Below are 20,072 nucleotides of genomic sequence, written 5' to 3' on the forward strand. Positions count from 1 at the left end.
CTTAATGTGTTGGCTAATGGTAGCCTGGGGTTATTAATGTCTAGTACAGATGGCTTTAGCAAAATTAACAGAGCCTTCTACAGGCAATATGAAATATTTCTGTTCAAGTGAGTCCCTTCAGTGCTTTGCTTATTTTCATAATCTTACAACAGGGTTCTCTCCATACGCCTCTCTTAATATTTATGCATGAAGTACGTCACAATGCTAACTCAAAACGAGGCGATGGGCGCAGCCACTGCAAGTGGTGGCGGAAGTGTGCTCATAGCCTCATTTTGGGTAAGAATTATGACGTCATGCATAAGTATTAAGAGAGGCGTATAGATGCACAAGCAAGCATATTGGGCCAATAAACACGATTGCGTGACGATACGCGCACATTTTGGCTGATACGCCAACAAGGTTTTTGAACCTCTGGGTTCTACATGTTATATGGTCTCTTAACCTGTGGGTTCCATCCAGGGCCCAATTTATTAGAGCTGCAAAGCACAAAACTTTGCTTAGCATGAAATTTCTTCCTTGGAAAAAACAAGATTACCAACCAAACTTGTTACTGGTATTCAGCTGTTGTTTGCTTATCCTGAAAAATCAGGTGGAAATTTGGTTGGTAATGCTGTTTTTATCAAGGAAGAAATTTCATGTTCAGCAAATTTTTGTGCTTGGCAGATAAATTGGGCCCAGGTTTGTGAGCTTCTTGGTTCTATTCAGTTTCTTGAACCTCTGGGTTCTATCGCAGTTTTTGAACCTCTAGGTATGTCCAGGTTTTGACGGTTTTGATTCCAGGGTTTTTGTAACCTCCAAGTACTACCGAAATGTCAAACTCTTTATATTTGTTTTTGACTCCAGGTGGTGAAATTGAAGCAAGTAGAACACACACTGAATGAAAAGAGGATCTTACAATCCATCAGCTTCCCCTTCCTTGTTAGCTTAGAGTTTCACTTCAAGGTAAGCATAATCTGGCTTTGCTGCTGGTTCATCTGTTTGTGCTTAGCAAATTAATTGCCCCTGGTCTTTGCCTTGAGGCTCCTTGAAGTATTCCTTAAAGAATAATGTTCTATTTCTCTTATAAAGATGCTTTTTATCAAACAACTGTCTTGTTTTTTTGCACAACGAAAGCATCAGGGCCTAGTTTCTTAAAGCTACTTAAAGCACAAAGAGTAGCTAAGTACAACAAAAATATGCTTACCAGCTTAAGGTTACCAGCAAAATGACCATGTCATATGCACTATTTTCGACTGGTTTCCTGCAAATGTGTGCTTAGAAGACAATTCAAACAGAATTGTCTGCTTCAGCAGCTCTATAAAATTGGGTCTAGGCCTTAAGCCAAAATCCTTTCAGACGCCAGTAACTCATATATTAAGCTAAATTACAAGTGAGCATTTGGTCATAATACATCCCTGAGAGAGCTTCACAGCCGGGCAAAATTGTGCCAGCTTGGAATTCATTGTAAGGAAATCTAGATGCACCGTCCAAACTCACACATAAATTTGACATTATACATGTACAACAGCTACTGTACGCCACATTTATCATATAGAAAGTATATTACATGCACAGGTTTTAATGCCACAGTTGGTCGGCCGATAGCTCCAGTGTGAAAACGTATGAGCCTGGCATCACGAAATGACTGACCTTAATTAAAATGAGCCTGCTTTTATTGCCATATATTATATGCATTGATTGATGCATCAGTAAGGAACCACGATGGCTAATGTAGCTGCATGTTAACTGTCTCCATTTCGGTGGGGAGAGGGGAGTGCTGTGAAGTACAATGCAAGTTTATGTTAATGATGTGTTGTTGTTTTTGCTGCTGCAGTCTGTTCACATTTATCGACTGTTACTGATGCTACAGACATTCCATTTTGTCCCTAGTACAATAAATTAATGCCAATTATCACATTATATTGTTATATTGTTAGGAGCGTTGAAGCTTAGAAAAGGAGCAAAACTGAGCACTGTCCAATGTCATTACCAATTTTAGCAAGTAACTTGTTTTGTGCTGAGCAATATTTGTTTTGTGCTGAGCAATATTTGTATTATGCTTACCAGCTTTTTAAAATTGGACCTTTAATTAAACTGTGGAAAAGGACTAGGAATGTATTCATAATAAGCACTGAGTACAGTATAGAATGTGCGTACGTACAATGTACATGTACATGTAGGTCGCATGCAGTAGATTTGATTTAATTTAAAACTGGCATATTGCCTCTGTTGACTGCTTAAAGTTCAGGGTTATTGAGCACCCAGTTCTAGCTTGTAGACAAATCAAACAGCACACATTCAGTTATGTTGTAGGGTACATAATGTAGAATGAGCATTATACTTTTTTGTATGGACAAAAATGTACATTTGTAGGGTCAAGTTGCAGTAGCAATGGACGATACCCATTATAGAAAAAACAATCTTGCCTGCCAGCCCTACGGTTGCTAGCAGTCATTCATGTTTGTCATACATTGTAGGATTCAAACTGGCCTGTGTGGTCTAAGAGTTAACATCCTGCTCTATAGAATGAGTGGCTGTAGTGTGGGTTTGAATCCCACTTGATTTGTATAAATACCTGGGTATATTTTGGGTCTGGACTTGACCAAGCACAGAATGTACTAACTCCAGAGTGGCCAACTCTCCCTGATTCTGCAGAAAGTTTGCTGAAAATAAACCAATCTTTCCAGGTTTTGATGAACAAATTTCAAAATCTTCATAACTATGGACACTTTCTCCCAAATGTTGGCAGCTCTGGTTATCACACATCCGTGTCATGATAAAACAAAATAATGTTCTTAATCCTTATTGCAATTATTACATAATAAACACATATGCCAATCCATGATCTTACGTAAGTACATTGTAATTTTCTCCCATTAAAAAACCCCATACTGTAATCCTAGAGGGAAATAGTCTGGCGACTTTAATACTAAAAGAAATTTGGTATTCATGCCTAGCATTGTGTAAGGGGAACATGACTAAGACTGCAGTAGCATAATAGCAGTATTTGAATGACTGTTCACCGTCCTGAATCAATATTACCGTGGGCAGAGGCACTATGGATATCGTGTTGCAGTCTCGCGCATCGTTTTTCAAGATTTTCAGCTGCTTTAGATTGATATTAGTTGTTTTTCTGTTTTATACAATTTTTTTTTGTGGGCGGTTGAGAGTGATAGAACATGATAAAAACTCAAATAAAATGTAGTATGCTCACTCAGGATATGTGTGGGTTTAAACAGGCTATTATTTTGTCCATTAAAACAAAATTTGGAAAGATAATTTAATAACGTGCTATAAAAAAAAAAAAAAAAAAATAAAAAATAAAAAATTAATAATAAGGTGCTGTTTAAGCGTGTTTTCAAATCAGAAAATTCTGCATTTTTAACACATTTATGTGCTAATAGAACATTTGATTGGAACCATTCACTAGATAGAACTTCATGGGTAATTTGTTTGGAACCTGTCTGTGCTAAACACAATTTTTCTGCGCTTAGCAATTAATGCATAATCTGAAAGTTCACTGAATCTATAATCTACATGTACTATAGCCTCCTCTTTGCCAGGGTTTTGACCTTGGTGTACTGTTCCTTTAAAATGTTCCCATACATGTACATGTAACTGTATGTATACATCATTGTCTTCCTGGCCAAAAGTTACCAGCCAAAATGTCACACGTACGATCTGTGACTGGTATCCTGCTTACTCATACATGTATTTTTGCTTAGCAGAAAATAACTAAGCAATATTTACAGCTCCATGAAATGAGGCCCTGCAGTGCAGTGTTCTTCATGTTTACGACTCTTGTTCCCTACCATGGTTTGAAAACCAAACAGCCCTACAATGCAGAGTCACTCCATGGAATCAAATCATGCAATGGATAAAATCTCAAGTTAAACACAGCTGGAGATCAAATTGCCCTGAAGGCAGGAAAGTGCGTCTCATGTACGTGTGTTCCTCCCGTCGGGCGATTCCCAGTTTCCCCCCCAACGTCGCGAGTGAGTGAATATTTCCCCTCCGCATAATAACCTTCTTGCTGTTTTTTCGTGCGCGGGCACAGGTCAGTGCGATCTGTCTAGGTTAAAGTCATGCGGCAGCAACAAGTTAATTCGATTCCGAATGAAAAGAAATGAATACTTAGTACACCTTACGCAGCGTGAAGCGGATACGTGTATCAATTACATTCCTAAGAAATATCTGAAGGGTCAGGAAAAAGAAAACAGAAAAGTGTTGCTTGCCAGGCTAAAAACATGCAACCAGTCAGCTGGAGGGCTGATTTGCGTGTTTGCATGCACTCTTCTTTTTTTCCCCTTCTATTTCGAATTAAAAGTACAAATTTGTTTGTGATTTTTAGTTTTTGCAAACACAAAGTTGCATGTCTACTGGCAAAAATGAAATGTTTGTTGGTTGTTATTGTTTCCCCAGAGCACTACAAAATGTTTTCATTAACCCTAATCCAAATCCAAGTGTCTTTCCTAGACCCCCTTGAATTTCTCCAATGGTAACTGATACACACAAAAATGTTTGGACCAAGATGGGACTGATACAATTCCTGTTGCAGGGATCTGATGATTTATAAGCATTTATTTTTGAAACTACGGCCCTGCACTGGACACTATTGTTGATTAATCAAAATAAATATTTGCATAAAACCTTACTTGGTAACGAGTAATGGAGAGCTGTTGGTAGTATAAAATATTGTGAGAAACGGCTCCCTCTGAAGTAACGTAGTTTTCGAGAAAGAAGTAATTTCCCACAAATTTGATTTTGAGACCTCAGAATTAGATTTTGAGGTCTCGAAAACAAGCATCTGAAAGCACACAACTTCGTGTGGTGTGACAAGGGTGTTTTTTCTTTCGTTATTATCTCGCAACTTCGACAACCAGTTGAGTTCTAATTTTCACAGGTTATTTTGTTCAATTAATCAATATGATCAGAGTGTGTATTTTTTTAAATTTCGAATTATTCTTCCTGCCTGGCAGTGGACATTATCGCTCCAGGTTTTCGGCAAAATCTCAAAAATGCATACATATGCATTTTCACACGTTAGTTTAATGTCTACATTTGTAATAGGGTTGAAACAAACAGTGCTTTCCATTACCAAGCGTATAAAATCCTCTTAAGTATTTGGATATGAAGTTATACACGGATGCCATTTTTTTTATTTATTGTAAAACAGCCTTAACATAACCTCTTCCGTGTTGCCAAGCTGTTGGTGAATTTCACCTGTTACAAACAAACAATAACAATCTCATTCACACATGGCGTCCAATCTTCCATTGAAGGTTATCATAGTAAATAAACAAACATCTTTTTAAATTACGTTCCATTAAATGTTAGAGTACACCCAGAAATAAAAAAAAAGTACAAACTACCTTAGATTTATAATCTTATTTCTCCTGATTTGTATGAACACATGTCAGGTTTGACACATGTACTGTACTTCAAATAACATCTATCAATGAAAAACTGCCTTGCCCTAAGCTTCATCAATAAAAACTGCCTTGCCCTCTATCAATGAAAAACTACTTTGCCCTCTTTCAATGAAAAACTACTTTGCCCTCTATCAATGAAAAACTACTTTGCCCTCTTTCAACGAAAAACTACTTTGCCCTCTTTCAATGAAAAACTGCTTTGCCCTCTTTCAATGAAAAACTAGTTTGCCCTCTATCAATGAAAAAAAACTACTTTGCCCTCTTTCAACGAAAAACTACTTTGCCCTCTTTCAACGAAAAACTACTTTGCCCTCTTTCAATAAAAAACTACTTTGCCCTCTTTCAATGAAAAACTACTTTGCCCTCTTTCAACGAAAAACTACTTTGCCCTCTTTCAATGAAAAACTGCTTTGCCCTCTTTCAATGAAAAACTAGTTTGTCCTCTATCAATGAAAAACTACTTTGCCCTCTTTCAATGAAAAACTACTTTGCCCTCTTTCAATGAAAAACTACTTTGCTCTCTTTCAACGAAAAACTACTCTGCCCTCTTTCAATGAAAAACTACTTTGCCCTCTTTCAACGAAAAACTACTTTGCCCTCTTTCAACGAAAAACTACTTTGCCCTCTTTCAATGAAAAACTACATTGCCTTCTTTCAATGAAAAACTACTTTGCCCTCTTTCAATAAAAAACTACTTTGCCCTCTTTCAATGAAAAACTACTTTGCCCTTTTTTAATGAAAAACTACTTTGCCCTCTTTCAATGAAAAACTACTTTGCCCTCTTTCAATGAAAAACTAGTTTGCCCTCTATCAATAAAAAAAACTACTTTGCCCTCTTTCAACGAAAAACTACTTTGCCCTCTTTCAATAAAAACTACTTGTCCCTCTTTAATGAAAAACTACTTTGCCCTCTTTCAATTAAAAACTACTTTAGCCTCTTTTAATGAAAAACTTCTTTGCCCTCTATCAATAAAAAAACTGCCTTGCCCGAATGCCCTTCTATCAATAAAAAACTGCCTTGCAGTCTACCAATAAAAGACTACTTTGGCCTCTGCCAGTTTTAGAGACACTGGACACTATTGGTAATTGTCTTGTCTTGGTGCAGGTGTATCTCAACATATGCATAAAATGACAAACCTGTAAAATTTGAGCTCAATTGGTCGCTGAAGTTGCGAGATAATACATGTAATAAGGAAAAGAACTCCTGTCACACAAAGTTGTGGGCTTTCAGGTAATCTAATTCTAAGGTCTCAAAATCAAACTCGTGGAAAATTACTTCTTTCTTGAAAACTACGCTTCTTCAGAGGGAGCCGTTTCTCACAATGTGTTATACTATCAACAACTCTCCATTACTCGTTACCAAGTAGGTTTTATTAAATAATTACTTTGAGTAATTACCAATAGTGTCCATTGCCTTTAACGAAAAACTTCCTTGCCCTTTATTAATAAAAAAAAGTACCTTGCCCTTCATTTTACAGCGTTGTACCCTCAAGAATTAATTAGTCGTTCGCCTGATTACCTTGGATATAATTTTAATTGTTCTTCAGGTGTTTTAACAAGCAATTTCACCAGTGGGCTAGTGTGGTTTGTCAAATTTGTTTTTGTTGTTTTTACCTGCAGTGTCAAAGTTCAAAGAACTACTTCAGCAGAAAAATGTTGCTTTTAAAGCCATTGGACCGTTTCTGTACAGAAAAAAAAAAAAAGTTTGCAAATAACTTACAGATTTACAAATAACTTACAGGGATTACAGAAGGTAGTGGTGAAATACTAAGTCTCTTCAAATATTATGCCATGAAATGACTTTTTGAGAAAACAGTAAAACAATATCAGTTCTCGATATCGAGAATTACGGATTTATTTTAAACAGTATGTCATGACACGTATGTCATGACACGGCAAAACGTGCGGAATACAAGGCTGGGTTTACCCGTTATTTTCTCCTGACTCCGACGTCCGATTGAGCCTAAATTATCACAGGTTTGTTATTTATATAGAAGTTGTGATGTCACAAAGTGTGGGCCTGAAAGGGTCCAATGGCTTTAAAACATTTTTTCTGCCAAGCAAAACTAAGCAGGTTACCAGGTAACATGTACACTCGGTACACTGTACATGACACTGTCTTTGGGAATTTTACCCTAAATTTCAGCCTTGTATTCACAATGTACCATTCTCAAAACTCCCCCATTGTTTACAATCAGTTTTTATTAAAGGAACACGTTGCCTTGGATCGGACGAGTTGGTCAAAACAAAAGCGTTTGTAACCGTTTTTTATAAAACGCATTTGGTTAGAAAGATGTTTTAAAAGTAGAATACAATGATCCACACAAGTTTGCCTCGAAATTGCGTGGTTTTCCTTCTACTGTGCGAACTAACATGGTCGGCCATTTATGGGAGTCAAAATTTTGACCCCCATAAATGGCCGACGTGTTAGTCGACGAGGTAAAAGGAAAACCACGCAATTTCGAGGCATGTTTGTGTGGATCATTGTATTCTACTTTTACAACATCTTTCTACCCATATGCATTTTATAAAAAATGGTTACAAACGCTTTTCAAAGACCAACTCGACCGATCCAAGGCAACGTGTTCCTTTAAGTTATTTTTATCTTTCTCAACTTGGAATGAAATTTTTTTTTCAATACAACATAATTTTGTTAGACTTTGAGTACTATTTCTTTGGACATACATTGTCAATGAAAATTGTAGGCATAATCAAGCCAACTACGGTACATGTTGTGTCTTTACAAGTCAACTGCCTCTTTAATTAGGCATGCACAATCAGACAATGGTATACGTAGCTTTACCACAGACGGGCTAAATGTACCTTGCGTAATTTAATTACATCTAAAAGGGTTGCGTCTCTTGGCATTAGATAAAATCTGTTTATTAATGACCAGTCATCTGCCGTGGTAATGACTCGTTTCAGAAACTGTTAAAGGTACACGATGTACCTGTAATGGTTTTGTGCTGTTGACTCTTTAGTCAGTCTGTAATAATCCATTCCATTCCGCTCCCAAGTGATTATCGTTCACACAACATCATCATTATTATGTTGAGAAACAACTAAAAATATGAATATTGTTGGGTTATTTTTTGATATTTTTTCAAAAGTTTTTAACCGACAGTACCATAAAGTACATGTTTAACTTTGATTGATCCATTAATTAATTTGTTTTTGTCTGTCAGTGGTACATGTATGTAAACAATAATTCTAGATCAGGGCCCAATTCATAAAGCTCATTACCGATAAGCACATTTGTTTTGCTTACTGCATGCAGAAAAATCTTGGTGAGCAAAAGTTTTTAAACTTCATCAGCGATCACAAATATTTAGCAGCACATGTGCGCATGTTCACAAAGGCTTTTGCATTGTTGTGTATCTCATATGGTGACAACAACTGCTGGCAGGCTGACATCCTTTTTGCATTGTTTCCCGTTAGCCTTGTTTGAAATAGAAACTTTGCGAATGGTTGCAGAGTAAGCAGAAACTGTCTGCTTAAACAGACTTTATGAAATTTTGCCCTGGTGTCTAACACAGAAACGCTAGACTACCATTCAAAAAGTGTAACCGAGTGATAAGAATCCTGATGTTTCTTAACTAATCTTGAGTTGAACAAAGACAAATTTACTAGACATGCTAGAGCAGGATTTGAAGCAGCGACCTACAGACAATTACGCTGTTCATTCAGAGGTCGCAGGTTCAATCCCACTCTAGGAAATTTGTCTGTGTTCAGCCCCAAATTGAAATTTTCTCAGTCAGTTTCTGTTGCGTGGTTTATTAGGGCCTACTTGATTCTTAAAACTAAACTTTTTTTTAAAAATGCTTCATGCCTGGCGTCAAAACCAAGTGCAGCTTCAATTAATTTATTGAAAAGCATTAACATTCAAATGCAAGGTTCCCCCCCCCCCCCCCCCCGGAAACATACATACCTAGTGATAGCCTGTTTACTACAGTAGGAAAGTCATTGCACATTATTTAAGCGTTACGGTACTAGGGAATAAGACATGGATACATAGATGGGTGAATTTAATCCAATCATCAGACCCAAGTTCTTATTTATGAGAGTGTCCAAGTACGTGCTTTTTGGGACTTGGTACATTTCATACACTCTAAAACACCTGTATGCTCCAGGGACTTTTTGGATTCAGTCAGGTTAATGAAATTAAATTAATTTGAATTCAACCACGGTGTACAGCCTAATTTGTTTGAAATTGGCTTGTAGATTTGACTTGAATTTCCATGAGCAACAAAACTTGCAAGTCCTAACTTGAGCCAGTTTAAATTCTGTGGAAAAAAAAAACACTTTTTGTTTTAAAAAAAATGGATGCGTCATTATTATTCGGATGAAAACATAAAGCATTGTTGTAGGCATTTGTTTTCATCAGTTAATTTCACAGAAAACTCTAATGATTGAAGGATTTATTGTTTGTGACGTAAATTACGGTTCAAAAGAAAGCATACATGTAAGGCCATCAGCATTCAAATATTTGAATGGAAGATTTGTTTCTTACAATGCCCGATGTTTTGACATCAAAAACAGTTTATGCTGTGACTCAGAATGAAGTTCTTTAAACCTTTTACAATGAAACATTAATTTTTGGTGATAAATTGGTCATATATGGACACACTTATTGTTTACTTGTTTTTTTTTGCAACAGTGTCTCCCCAAAAAAAGAAAACTAAGTAAAAATAAATAAATAAAAAACAAAAATCAAATTTCTTTTTAATAAGAAATAAAATATAATGAAAAGGCCTCAATAGCACACTCAATTCTGAAAACTGTGTGGCCGCGCAATCTTAGTTTTAGTTTTACAACTGTTTCTTTTGAAGAGATTTGAACTGGTCAATAGCGACTGGTCAGCGCATGGAAGAGTTGATTTTAGTGTCATTTTATGAAAACAAAGTTAGTCTGATTGTTACTGTCTGTAATCTTGTTTATTCTAACTTTCAGTAGAATGTGATGGTGCGTCAAAATTTGCTCCAACAATGAATCAGCCATCTAAAAAAAGATCTCTTTTGTACAACCTTCCGAGCATCGAAAGTCAAACCTTTGTAATAATTACGTCAAATTTGGCATTGAAACATAAAAACAGAAATAGCACAAATTTATTTCCCCTTCAATCCAACATCGACGCAGTCCCATCCTCTTGCGTAGATAGGGTCCTCATCTATCTAGTATCGCCACGGCAACCTTGTTCCATAGTAACTGTCTCCATACCCAGGGCCCGGCATTGCACATTTCAACGCCTGCTGGAACAAACCCCGTGTCTTTTTTTTTTCTCGGCGTCTTGTTGCATGTCAATAAAGATTTGCATTTCTGTAACAAATCCACAGTCTCCCTAGCTCCCTCATTGTGTGAGTGCACACACACATGCCAGACCACTCAGTCAGTGCATTTTGGAATGGGGCAAATGACGTGTTGCAGTTTATTTAATAATAACCAATTGTGGAAATTCAAGGAGCTTTTAATAGAGTCTCATCCGTGTTTGTTACTCTTAGTCTTTAGTAGTACTGCTCTTACATAACCTTGGACGATTCAATCATCACAGACATCTGGAAAGAAATAATAAATATCCACAAATTAAATAATTATGTTTAAATAGACTGATATTTAAAAGCAGTGGACACTATTGGTAATTACTCAAAATAATCATTAGCATAAAACCTTACTTGGTAACAAGTAATGGGGAGAGGTTGGTTGTATAAAACCATGTGAGAAACGGCTCCCTCTGAAGTGACATAGTTTTCGAGAAAGAAGTAATTTTTCGTGAATTTGATTTAGAATTTGAGGTCTCAAAATCAACCATCTAAACGCACACAACTTCGTGTGACAAGGGTGTTTTTTCTTTCATTATCCCGCAACTTTTTCAAATTTTCACAGGTTTGTTATTTTAGGCATACATGTATGTTGAGTTACACCAAATGAGAAAACTGGTCTTTGACAATTACCAATAATGTCCATGGTATTTAAAAGCAGAGTATACTTTAAAGATCAGTATTCTCACGTGGTGTTTCCCCACAATGTGTATAAAATAACAAATCTGTTGAAATTTGGGCACATTACTCATGGAAATTTCAAAAAAATAACATATAAAAAAACACCAATTGTTGCTCAGAATTGTGTGTTTTCAAAAGCCTGAGATCTAAAGCCTTTTCAGATTGAAATTTGTGTGTGAAAAAAATTACCTCTTTCTGTTAAACTGCATTACTTCAAAGGGTGTTGTTTCTAACAATGCTTTACAATGTACATAATATCAACAAGCTCTCTGCTCTGTTCCATGTACAAGTATTAATAAGGGAATAAAAGGGTAGCGACGAGTTCTTTAACGGCCGTTTCAAACTGGCAGGGTCATTGCCGTGTGATAAAGGCCTGAGACCCCCGTGCCCCTAGCCATTGCCTCAGTGCCTCAGTCATTGCTCAAATTGAAAGTTTCCTTCAAAGAATAGAGGTGCCCTTTATGAAAAATCTGACTTGTTTACAGTACAAGAAGGATGTACTAGGCATGAATATATAATGCCTATAAAAAAGCACTCCTACGCACATAGTTTTAAAGGCAGTGGACCTTTTTGGTAATTACTCAAAATAATTATTAGCATAAAACCTTACTTGGTAAAGAGTAATAGGGAGAGGTTGATGGTATAAAACATTGTGAGAAACGGCTCCCTCTGAAGTGATGTAGTTTTCGAGAAAGAAGTCATTTTCCACAAATTTGATTTCGAGACCTCAGGTTTAGAATTTGTGGTCTCGAAATCAAGCATCTGAAAGCACACAACTTCGTGTGTCTTCAAGGGCGTTTTTTCTTACATTATTATCCCGCAACTTCGACGACCAATTGAGTTCAAATTTTGACAGGTTTGTTATTTTATGCATATGTTGAGATACACCAAGTAAGAAGACTGGTCTTAGACAATTACCAATAGTGTACAATGTCTTTTAACGACACTGTTTTCTGCATATTTTGCCAACAATTTACATGTTAAGACTGTTTTGACTCGTGTGTTTAACACTATACTTCCCTTCTGTTTTTTTTAGTACATTAACATGGACAAGTCTTGTTTTGGGTTATACATATATGCATTGGTTAATTCTTTGATTTCTTGTTTTGTTTATGTATATCAGGACAACTCCAACTTGTACATGGTGCTGCAGTTCATACCTGGCGGAGAAATGTTCTCACACCTAAGAAGGATTGGGCGTTTCAGGTAATACTTTGCACTGATTACTTTAAATACAATGTATTGGACCGTAAGGCAGACTTAGCAGGGGTCATCGGTTCGAAGCCATCCAAAGGTGCCTGTGGATTACCTTGGTGGAATGTTAAAACCTAATTTGCATTGATTACTTAAGGCATCTGCTCTAGAATGCAGTTTCTTTTTTTCATTTTTTTCAAAGGGAATCAGGAAGCACTGAATAAACAGTTTATATCGCACATCGTTGCAAATGGTAAAACCAACCTACTACATGTATGCACTGGTTGGTATGGTATTTGATGTGCTATTTTCCAAATTTGTATGACATTTTTAGCTTTGTACCCTTTTGTGCCTTTGTTATTTTTGTTGTCTGGATCGCCTTAAGATAGTGATTATTTTCGCTTTTTGATTATCCGTAGGCTTGTTCTCTGTGTAGTCATATTTTTATGGCCTATTCTTTGTATACAAAAGTGATTTTTGCCTGGAAATAAATTAATAAATTAATAAATAAATATTTCAGCTCAACAATGCAGGGGTTTTGGGTTCGAATCCCACCCTATACTTGTATGTAGTTGCCTGTAGATTTGTTTCCCCAAGGGACTTTGGAGTAAATAGTGCACATCACATATCGTTGTTTCAATAAGACTGATTTGCCCATTCTAGGTTGCTAGGATATTGGGTTCGAATCCTATTCCAAGCTACCTGGGATTTTTCCCCAGTGAAAAATGCATGCACACATCGGTGTGAGGGTAAAATGTAAGTTGAATGATATGGCAGTACTGATAAACAAGTCTTCTTTAAAAAAACTTGGCTGAAAAATGTGTCCTCCTCTACCCTAACCAACATGGATTTTGAACAATGATAAGATGTCTCATGGATTTGTAACAGTGTTTACAAGATGACACTGAGCGGGCCTTGTTTTGACATTTTTCTCTGTCGGGTAAAAAGAAAGACATCTTGACCCCCTCCGGAAAGAAACCCATTATCAAGTACATCGCTCCTCCATTTCCCATCTTCCTCTCCTCTTAAGACTGATCATCCATAACCTTAGCATATTTACCAACCAGTAGAGCCGGGAGAAAGTGCAAAAAGACGACCCAGGTTTCACGGAAGAGCTGGGTAACGTCGATGGACGAGACGCAATTGTTGTCGCAGTGACCCGATTTCATTATAATCGAAGTGTATTCAACAGGACGGCCTGTTATCTCAGCCAGACCTGTATCTTGCGTGTGTAATATCGATCTTGTTGTTTGTTATCTGAACTACTGGGAAAGGAGAAAAGGGTGTCCATAGCCACAAGGTCTGTTACTGTGGTTACACATTGCTGAAACACAATGGTGTCAGAATTAAACCAATGTCAAGATGCTATCTCCTGGACCATGCCCTAATTTCATAAAACGGTGAATACCGCTCAAGAAATTGATTAACTACTAAGCAAATACCAGTATGGGACCAGTCAAAATCGTATGTACCTGGCTGGTAACCTTTTATTGCTTAGCATTGTTTTGTCTATGCTTAGAAAATGTATGCGCAATTCATAATACAGTGTCCCCTCTACGTTGTGCCTACAATGTAGGAAAACCGAGTTTCATAGAGTAATCATGGGGTAAAGGGAAACAAGATTTTGGTTGTTGCGCTTTGCCCACGGTGTGATGACTCATTTTCATTGTTTGCTCATTTTTCCTAGTTTGCATGCAGATAAAGATGTGAAATTGTACATCTCTGCTGGGTTTAGAGCAAAAGACATGAGGCCAGGGAATATTTGTTCACATTTTTATCGCCATCTTAAGGCCCCGTTGAAACTGCCTAATTGCTGAGTTTCGCGTGTTTGTTTTGATTTTTTTAGTCAACTGCTTTTAGTAGTAAAGGGCTTCCCCTGGGTGAACTGTGACGACCATACTGTTGTGCCTGTACTCGGGGCCCATAAGTCTTGATAATTTTTGCACCGAGAGCCCATACATACATGTATACACATGAACAGTAGGTAATTTCCAAAAGGTTAGTTCAAGTTGTGTAAAGTGTTTTGGGGTTTTGCTCACCATTTTCAGTGGGGGAAATTTGTAGATAATCAAATATAGAGCGAAGCCCTATTACTCTTTATTTTTACATCTGTTTTTTTCTTTTCTTTTAAAACATTTTGTATTCTAATGTTGTTTTTTGATCTGCAGTGAGCCACATGCAAGATTTTATGCAGCCCAAATAGTCCTTGCGTTTGAGTACCTTCATTACCTGGACGTCATATACAGAGATCTTAAGCCGGAAAACATACTTATCGACAGAACGGGATACATCTCGGTAAGCTTCCAAATATCAAGCCTGTGAACTTTTTTTTCCGTTGACTATTTTCTCGTCAATGTTTTGTTGTTTTTCAAACCTGAAGTTTACCATTTGTATGTGTTTATAGTAAAAATATTAACCCCAACAAATTAAGGAGACCGCAAATGTTAGGGCTAGATAGCTCAGTTGGTAGAGCGCCGGCAAGTTAATCTGAAGGTTGCAGGTTCAAGTCCCACTCTAGTCAATATTATTTGCTCAACCAGAAATAAATAATAATAACTGTGTACATTATGAGATTTCTATCATAATTGCCACTCCTGACACTAAATTATCAAATCTGGTTGAGATTGTTATGAATGATTTTATGAGATGAAACAACCATAATACAACTTCTTGAAGGGGATACCAGGCCTGTATGCTTCATTTTTGAAAGGGGCAAGGGCACCAAGGCATTTTCTCCGTGGTAAAGGGCACCCTATGAAAAAATTGCAAAATTCTACTCTCCCAGAGCATTTAAAGGGCACCAAGGCAATGAATAGGGGCAACGGAGGCAATCGCCTTAGTTGCCTCCTTGAAGTATCAGGCCTGGGATACAAGGGTGAGGTTGTGCATATTGTTGCCAGACCATGCCAGAAACACTGGGGCAAACCCCTTCTCTAATGAACAGTGTACCGGATTACTTTATATGCATTACACAACACACATGACACACAGGACCTTTGGCCTCGCATCCAATCTGATGAAGGAGGAAGCAATTAAGGTTGAGTGTCTTCTTGCTCAAGGACGCAAGTACGATGACTGGAACCTGAACCCCCACTCTTTGCCAATCCCATCCTTTTCATTTCATTTCATTTATTATTTCACAGGGTACAAAAGAGTAGTGACAAAGCATTAAAAATACAACTCCATATGTAAAATGATACAATGATTACACACAAGACTGTATAAAGTCAAACCTGTTGACAGTATCCCTGTTGGATTATCAAATGCGAAAGTCCCTGAGAAAATCCTGCAACCCAATATGCTTATGAATTGTCAGTTGTACTTCCATTTGTGAAAACTAAAATGAACAGTGAGATTTTATGTAAACATTTTTTTAGACTGAAGTCAGTTTTATACTTACTGCGAATGCGATACAAATTTGACCACACAGGACCTTTTTTTCGCAGCGAATGTTACGCGGGAGTCCAGCACAAGTCATAATTATATTAAATCTATTTTGGGATGGATGAACAAAGAAAAATTAGCCCCAGTGGGATTCAAGCTTACAGGGTCCGGGTTTACGTGCCTACATTCCACCAAATCATAAATGACCTATCTACATGTAGCCCTAATTAGGCAATGTCCCTATTTTGTCCATATCTTTGGTCGGTGTTGTTCAGTCAGATATTATACAACAGGTATACTGGCACTGAATAGCCAGGGATCAAGCCAAGTTTATTACATAACTTCAGAAGCGATTGGAAGGGGATCACTTCACACCTCTTTTTCACCTCAACCGTCTCTAGTCTGAGGAATACAGACTTGTTAGTACTGTTCGAACTTTTACTTCCTGCGAATGCAAAGCGATTTTTGACGTCACATGGCTGTTTTTGCTGTGAATAATTCGTTTCGAATTTGTTACGTCAAAATTTGTATCGCATCCGCTGGAAGAATGAACCAGGCTTTAAGCAGTCGCTTTTAAACTAAGGAAGTCATTTTACCAAAACCATCATATTCAACCTACAATAGTTTAACACTGGTACCGTAGTTACACTTAGAAATTAACCCGACGACAGTTACACTTAAACTAACGTTTGTTTTCAGAACCACCCCAACTCATTTAGAGATTCTCATTCCGTGGTGTTACTGCAAACCTTTCTATATTTCATATTTCCACCATGCAAAGTTTCAAACCATACTTAACCCTACCACTGTCTGATTATTCAATATCATCCACCGTGTTTCTTCTGAATGATTGATAAACTATGCCAGCATGCAATGATGGTATCATGTGGTGAATGCACAGTGTAAACAATTAATTCTGTACGCAATTATGCCAACACCATACTTATAACCCTTTGCTGCTGTTGCAGCTAATCGATTTTGAACAGTTGGCCAACTCGCTAGAAAGTATTACAAAGAGTACACGTGTAAGAGGGATAACATTAATGTACTTTCTATTTATAGGTAACAGATTTTGGTTTTGCCAAGAGGGTGAAGGGTCGCACGTGGACGTTGTGCGGGACGCCGGAATATCTGGCACCAGAAATTATCCTCAGCAAGGTAAGGATCAAGCCATTTTCCACTTATGTATCCTACCGTTTGTAACTAAACATTCGCTTTGAGTAACTGTACCCTGTACTGCTTTTGAAGGGGCATCAAGGTCAGACAAGGGCCCAATTTCATAGAGTTGCTAAGCACAAAAATTTACTCAGCATGAAATGTTTGCCTCAATAAAAACGGTATTACAAACCAAATTTCAATGGAATTTCAGGATTTAAGCAAACAACAGCTGAATACCAGTAACAACCAATATGCAACAAATGGAAATTTGGTTGGTTATTCTGTTTTTATGAAGGAATAAATTTCATGCTAAGCAAATTTTTGTGCTTATAGTAGCTCTATGAAATTGGGCCCAGGGCAACAGAAGCCATGGCCTCCGCGTCCTCCTTGTAAATTCCTTTTTCTGATCCTTTGTTCTTTTAAAGCCATTGGACCCTTTCGGTACAGAAAAAAAAAAAAAAAAGTTCACAGATTTACAAATAATTTAGAGGGTTTACAGAAGGTAATGGTGAAAGACTTCTCTTGAAATATTAGTCCATAAATTCACGTTAGCGAGAATTACGGATTTATTTTAAACACATGTCATGACACGGCGAAACGCGCGGAAACAAGAGTTGGTTTTCCCGTTTTTTTCTCCCGACTCTGATGACCGATTGAGCCTAAATTTTCATAGGTTTGTTGTTTTATATATTAGTTGTGATACTTGAAGTGTGGGACTTGGACAATACTGTTTACCGAAAGTGTGTAATGGCTTTAAGGGCAAGGTAGTTTTTCTGAAGTATTTACACAGGGCACATTTATTATGAGGGAAATGTAGCTTTGTACAGTAAGTCCCTTTTGACATTTCAAAGGGCAAGAAGGCAATGATCTACGGCATGGAGGCAATTGTCTCGGCTACCTCAGTGGAAGCCAAAATACCATTATACATGCTCCATTTGTAACTGGTATCCTGCAAATTATTACTAAGCACATATAACTCAAAGCAAAGTGGTCTGCTGATTAAAGGCAGTGGACACTATTGGTAATTACTAAAAATAATTAACTGCATAAACCTCGCTTGGTAACGAGTAATGGGGAGAGGTTGATAGTATAAAACATTCTGAGAAACGGCTCCCTCTGAAGTGACGTAGTTTGTGAGAAAGAGGTAATTTTCCACGAATTTGATTTCGAGACCTCAAATTTAGAATTTGACGCCTCGAAATCAAGCATCTGAAAGCACACAACTTCGTGTGACAAGGGTGTTTTTTCTTTCATAGTTATCTCTCAACTCCGACGACCAATCGAGCTCAAACTTTCACAGGTTTGTTATTTTATGCATGTTGAGATACACCAAGTGAGAAGACTGGTCTTTGACAATTACCAATAGTGTCAACTGTCTTTAAGCAGCTCTATGAAATTTAAGTAACTAGTCTGTCCGTTTAGCAATTGTGGGAAACTAGTCAAAATCAATCCATTGTTATTATTATTATTTTTTAATTGAGCCCTGTTTACAAGTCAGCTTATGAGTCATTGGAACATCTACAAGTGGGCCCTTTCCCTCGACGACTTTCTGAGTAACCATGAAAATCGCACTCTGCCTTCATTAAATTGTTATTGCCAATTAAGTGGTAAGGGACGTGTGCCATGTAAACGAACATGTTCAGATTTTAGCATAGAGGTAGAACCTCCATGATTTAAGTGGCGTACATGTATAAGACGTCATTAACATTGTAGACCGTGTAATCTTAAGTTCTCCTTCCCGTTCTCTCAAAACAAGTAAACAATTCACGGCATTGGGGAAGACAAATCGCTTTCAGACTTGATTGTTATGTTTTTTCACGGACATTCTTAGAATGTTTAAATGAATAAGTTTACAGAGAAATCTTGTCATTAGATTCTAATTAGTTTGATCGTATGCCTTCTTGTCCTATTAAGCAAACCTGTATTTGTTAGACTTGTTACATGTACGTACATGTATGTTGAAGAGGCACTGTCAACATGATCAAAACAGGCCTTTGGCTGTACATGAAATTACGAACTCTCATCCAGTTAACTGCACGCGAGCCTCGCACCCTTACTCTGAATCATGACAATGTGTAACTATAGAGGGGGTATGTGCGCATGGAGTATCAGGGTGAGAGTTCATAATTTTATGTACAGCCACAGGCTTGCCTTGATCATGACAACACAGTCCCTTCAAAACTTTGCATGTTTTTGTAGACCAGAAATTAAAAAATTAATATCTAGTGGTTTACAAAGGTCATTAAGCCCAGTTCATACTTTGCGTGAATTGTGAAAGGCGAAGCAAATTTTCTCTGCGTCAAAGTTGGAAAACAGCACGAACATGTACTTGATTGTTTGCTTAACGTAATATTCTTCGCATTCGCTTTAGACATCTGCTCTACATGTAGTACGGGATGGGTTCAAATCTCACCAAAGTAGTTTACCTGTGCAGTGGGGGGGGGGGGGGGGGTAGGCGTTTGTTTAACTTCCTTTTTCTTCCTTGCAAACCTCGGAATGCATTAATCACACATCAGAGTTTGGGTTGAAACATACAAAATATTTTTTATGCCTGTTTCAATTAGCCTTTCTCATGCAAACACCATTTATTTGTGCACTAGGCAGAAACACAATGCATCATGCTGCCTTCAACCCCAACGCAAAAGATGCAATGTTCCTGCATTTTGCCAACCAGTGGTGTTAGCGCGCTTGCGTAATGTGCAATTTTACATACATCATGGGAAAGGTCAATTATTGAAGATATCACTTCTATTGTTTGACAATTTTTGCAGACAACCTTTGAGACAGTTCAGGTTTACAGCAAAATTATAAATGCAGCACAGGTGAAAAATCTAGTTTGTTTTGCGGCGGTGCAAAGGTTTACGTGAAATTAGCACACGCAGAAATAAATGTTCTTTAAACATGAAGCGAAGAAAACAATTTAGCTGGG

General features: G+C 37.4%; 1 protein-coding gene across 3 annotated transcripts in view; it reads left to right on the top strand.

Annotated features, from left to right (window-relative positions):
* Window positions 1-20,072, top strand: part of LOC139945741 (cAMP-dependent protein kinase catalytic subunit alpha-like) — a 97,493-nt gene that overhangs the window by 62,757 nt on the left and 14,664 nt on the right. For all 3 annotated transcript variants that reach the window (XM_071943123.1, XM_071943124.1, XM_071943125.1), the window contains 4 exons: window positions 844-942; window positions 12,531-12,613; window positions 14,770-14,896; window positions 17,048-17,143. In XM_071943123.1, coding sequence (XP_071799224.1) covers window positions 844-942; window positions 12,531-12,613; window positions 14,770-14,896; window positions 17,048-17,143 — 405 coding nt within the window. The remainder of the gene's footprint in view (window positions 1-843; window positions 943-12,530; window positions 12,614-14,769; window positions 14,897-17,047; window positions 17,144-20,072) is intronic.

The sequence above is a fragment of the Asterias amurensis genome, chromosome 13, assembly GCF_032118995.1.
Source record: "Asterias amurensis chromosome 13, ASM3211899v1".
NCBI classification, from domain to species: Eukaryota; Metazoa; Echinodermata; class Asteroidea; order Forcipulatida; family Asteriidae; genus Asterias; species Asterias amurensis.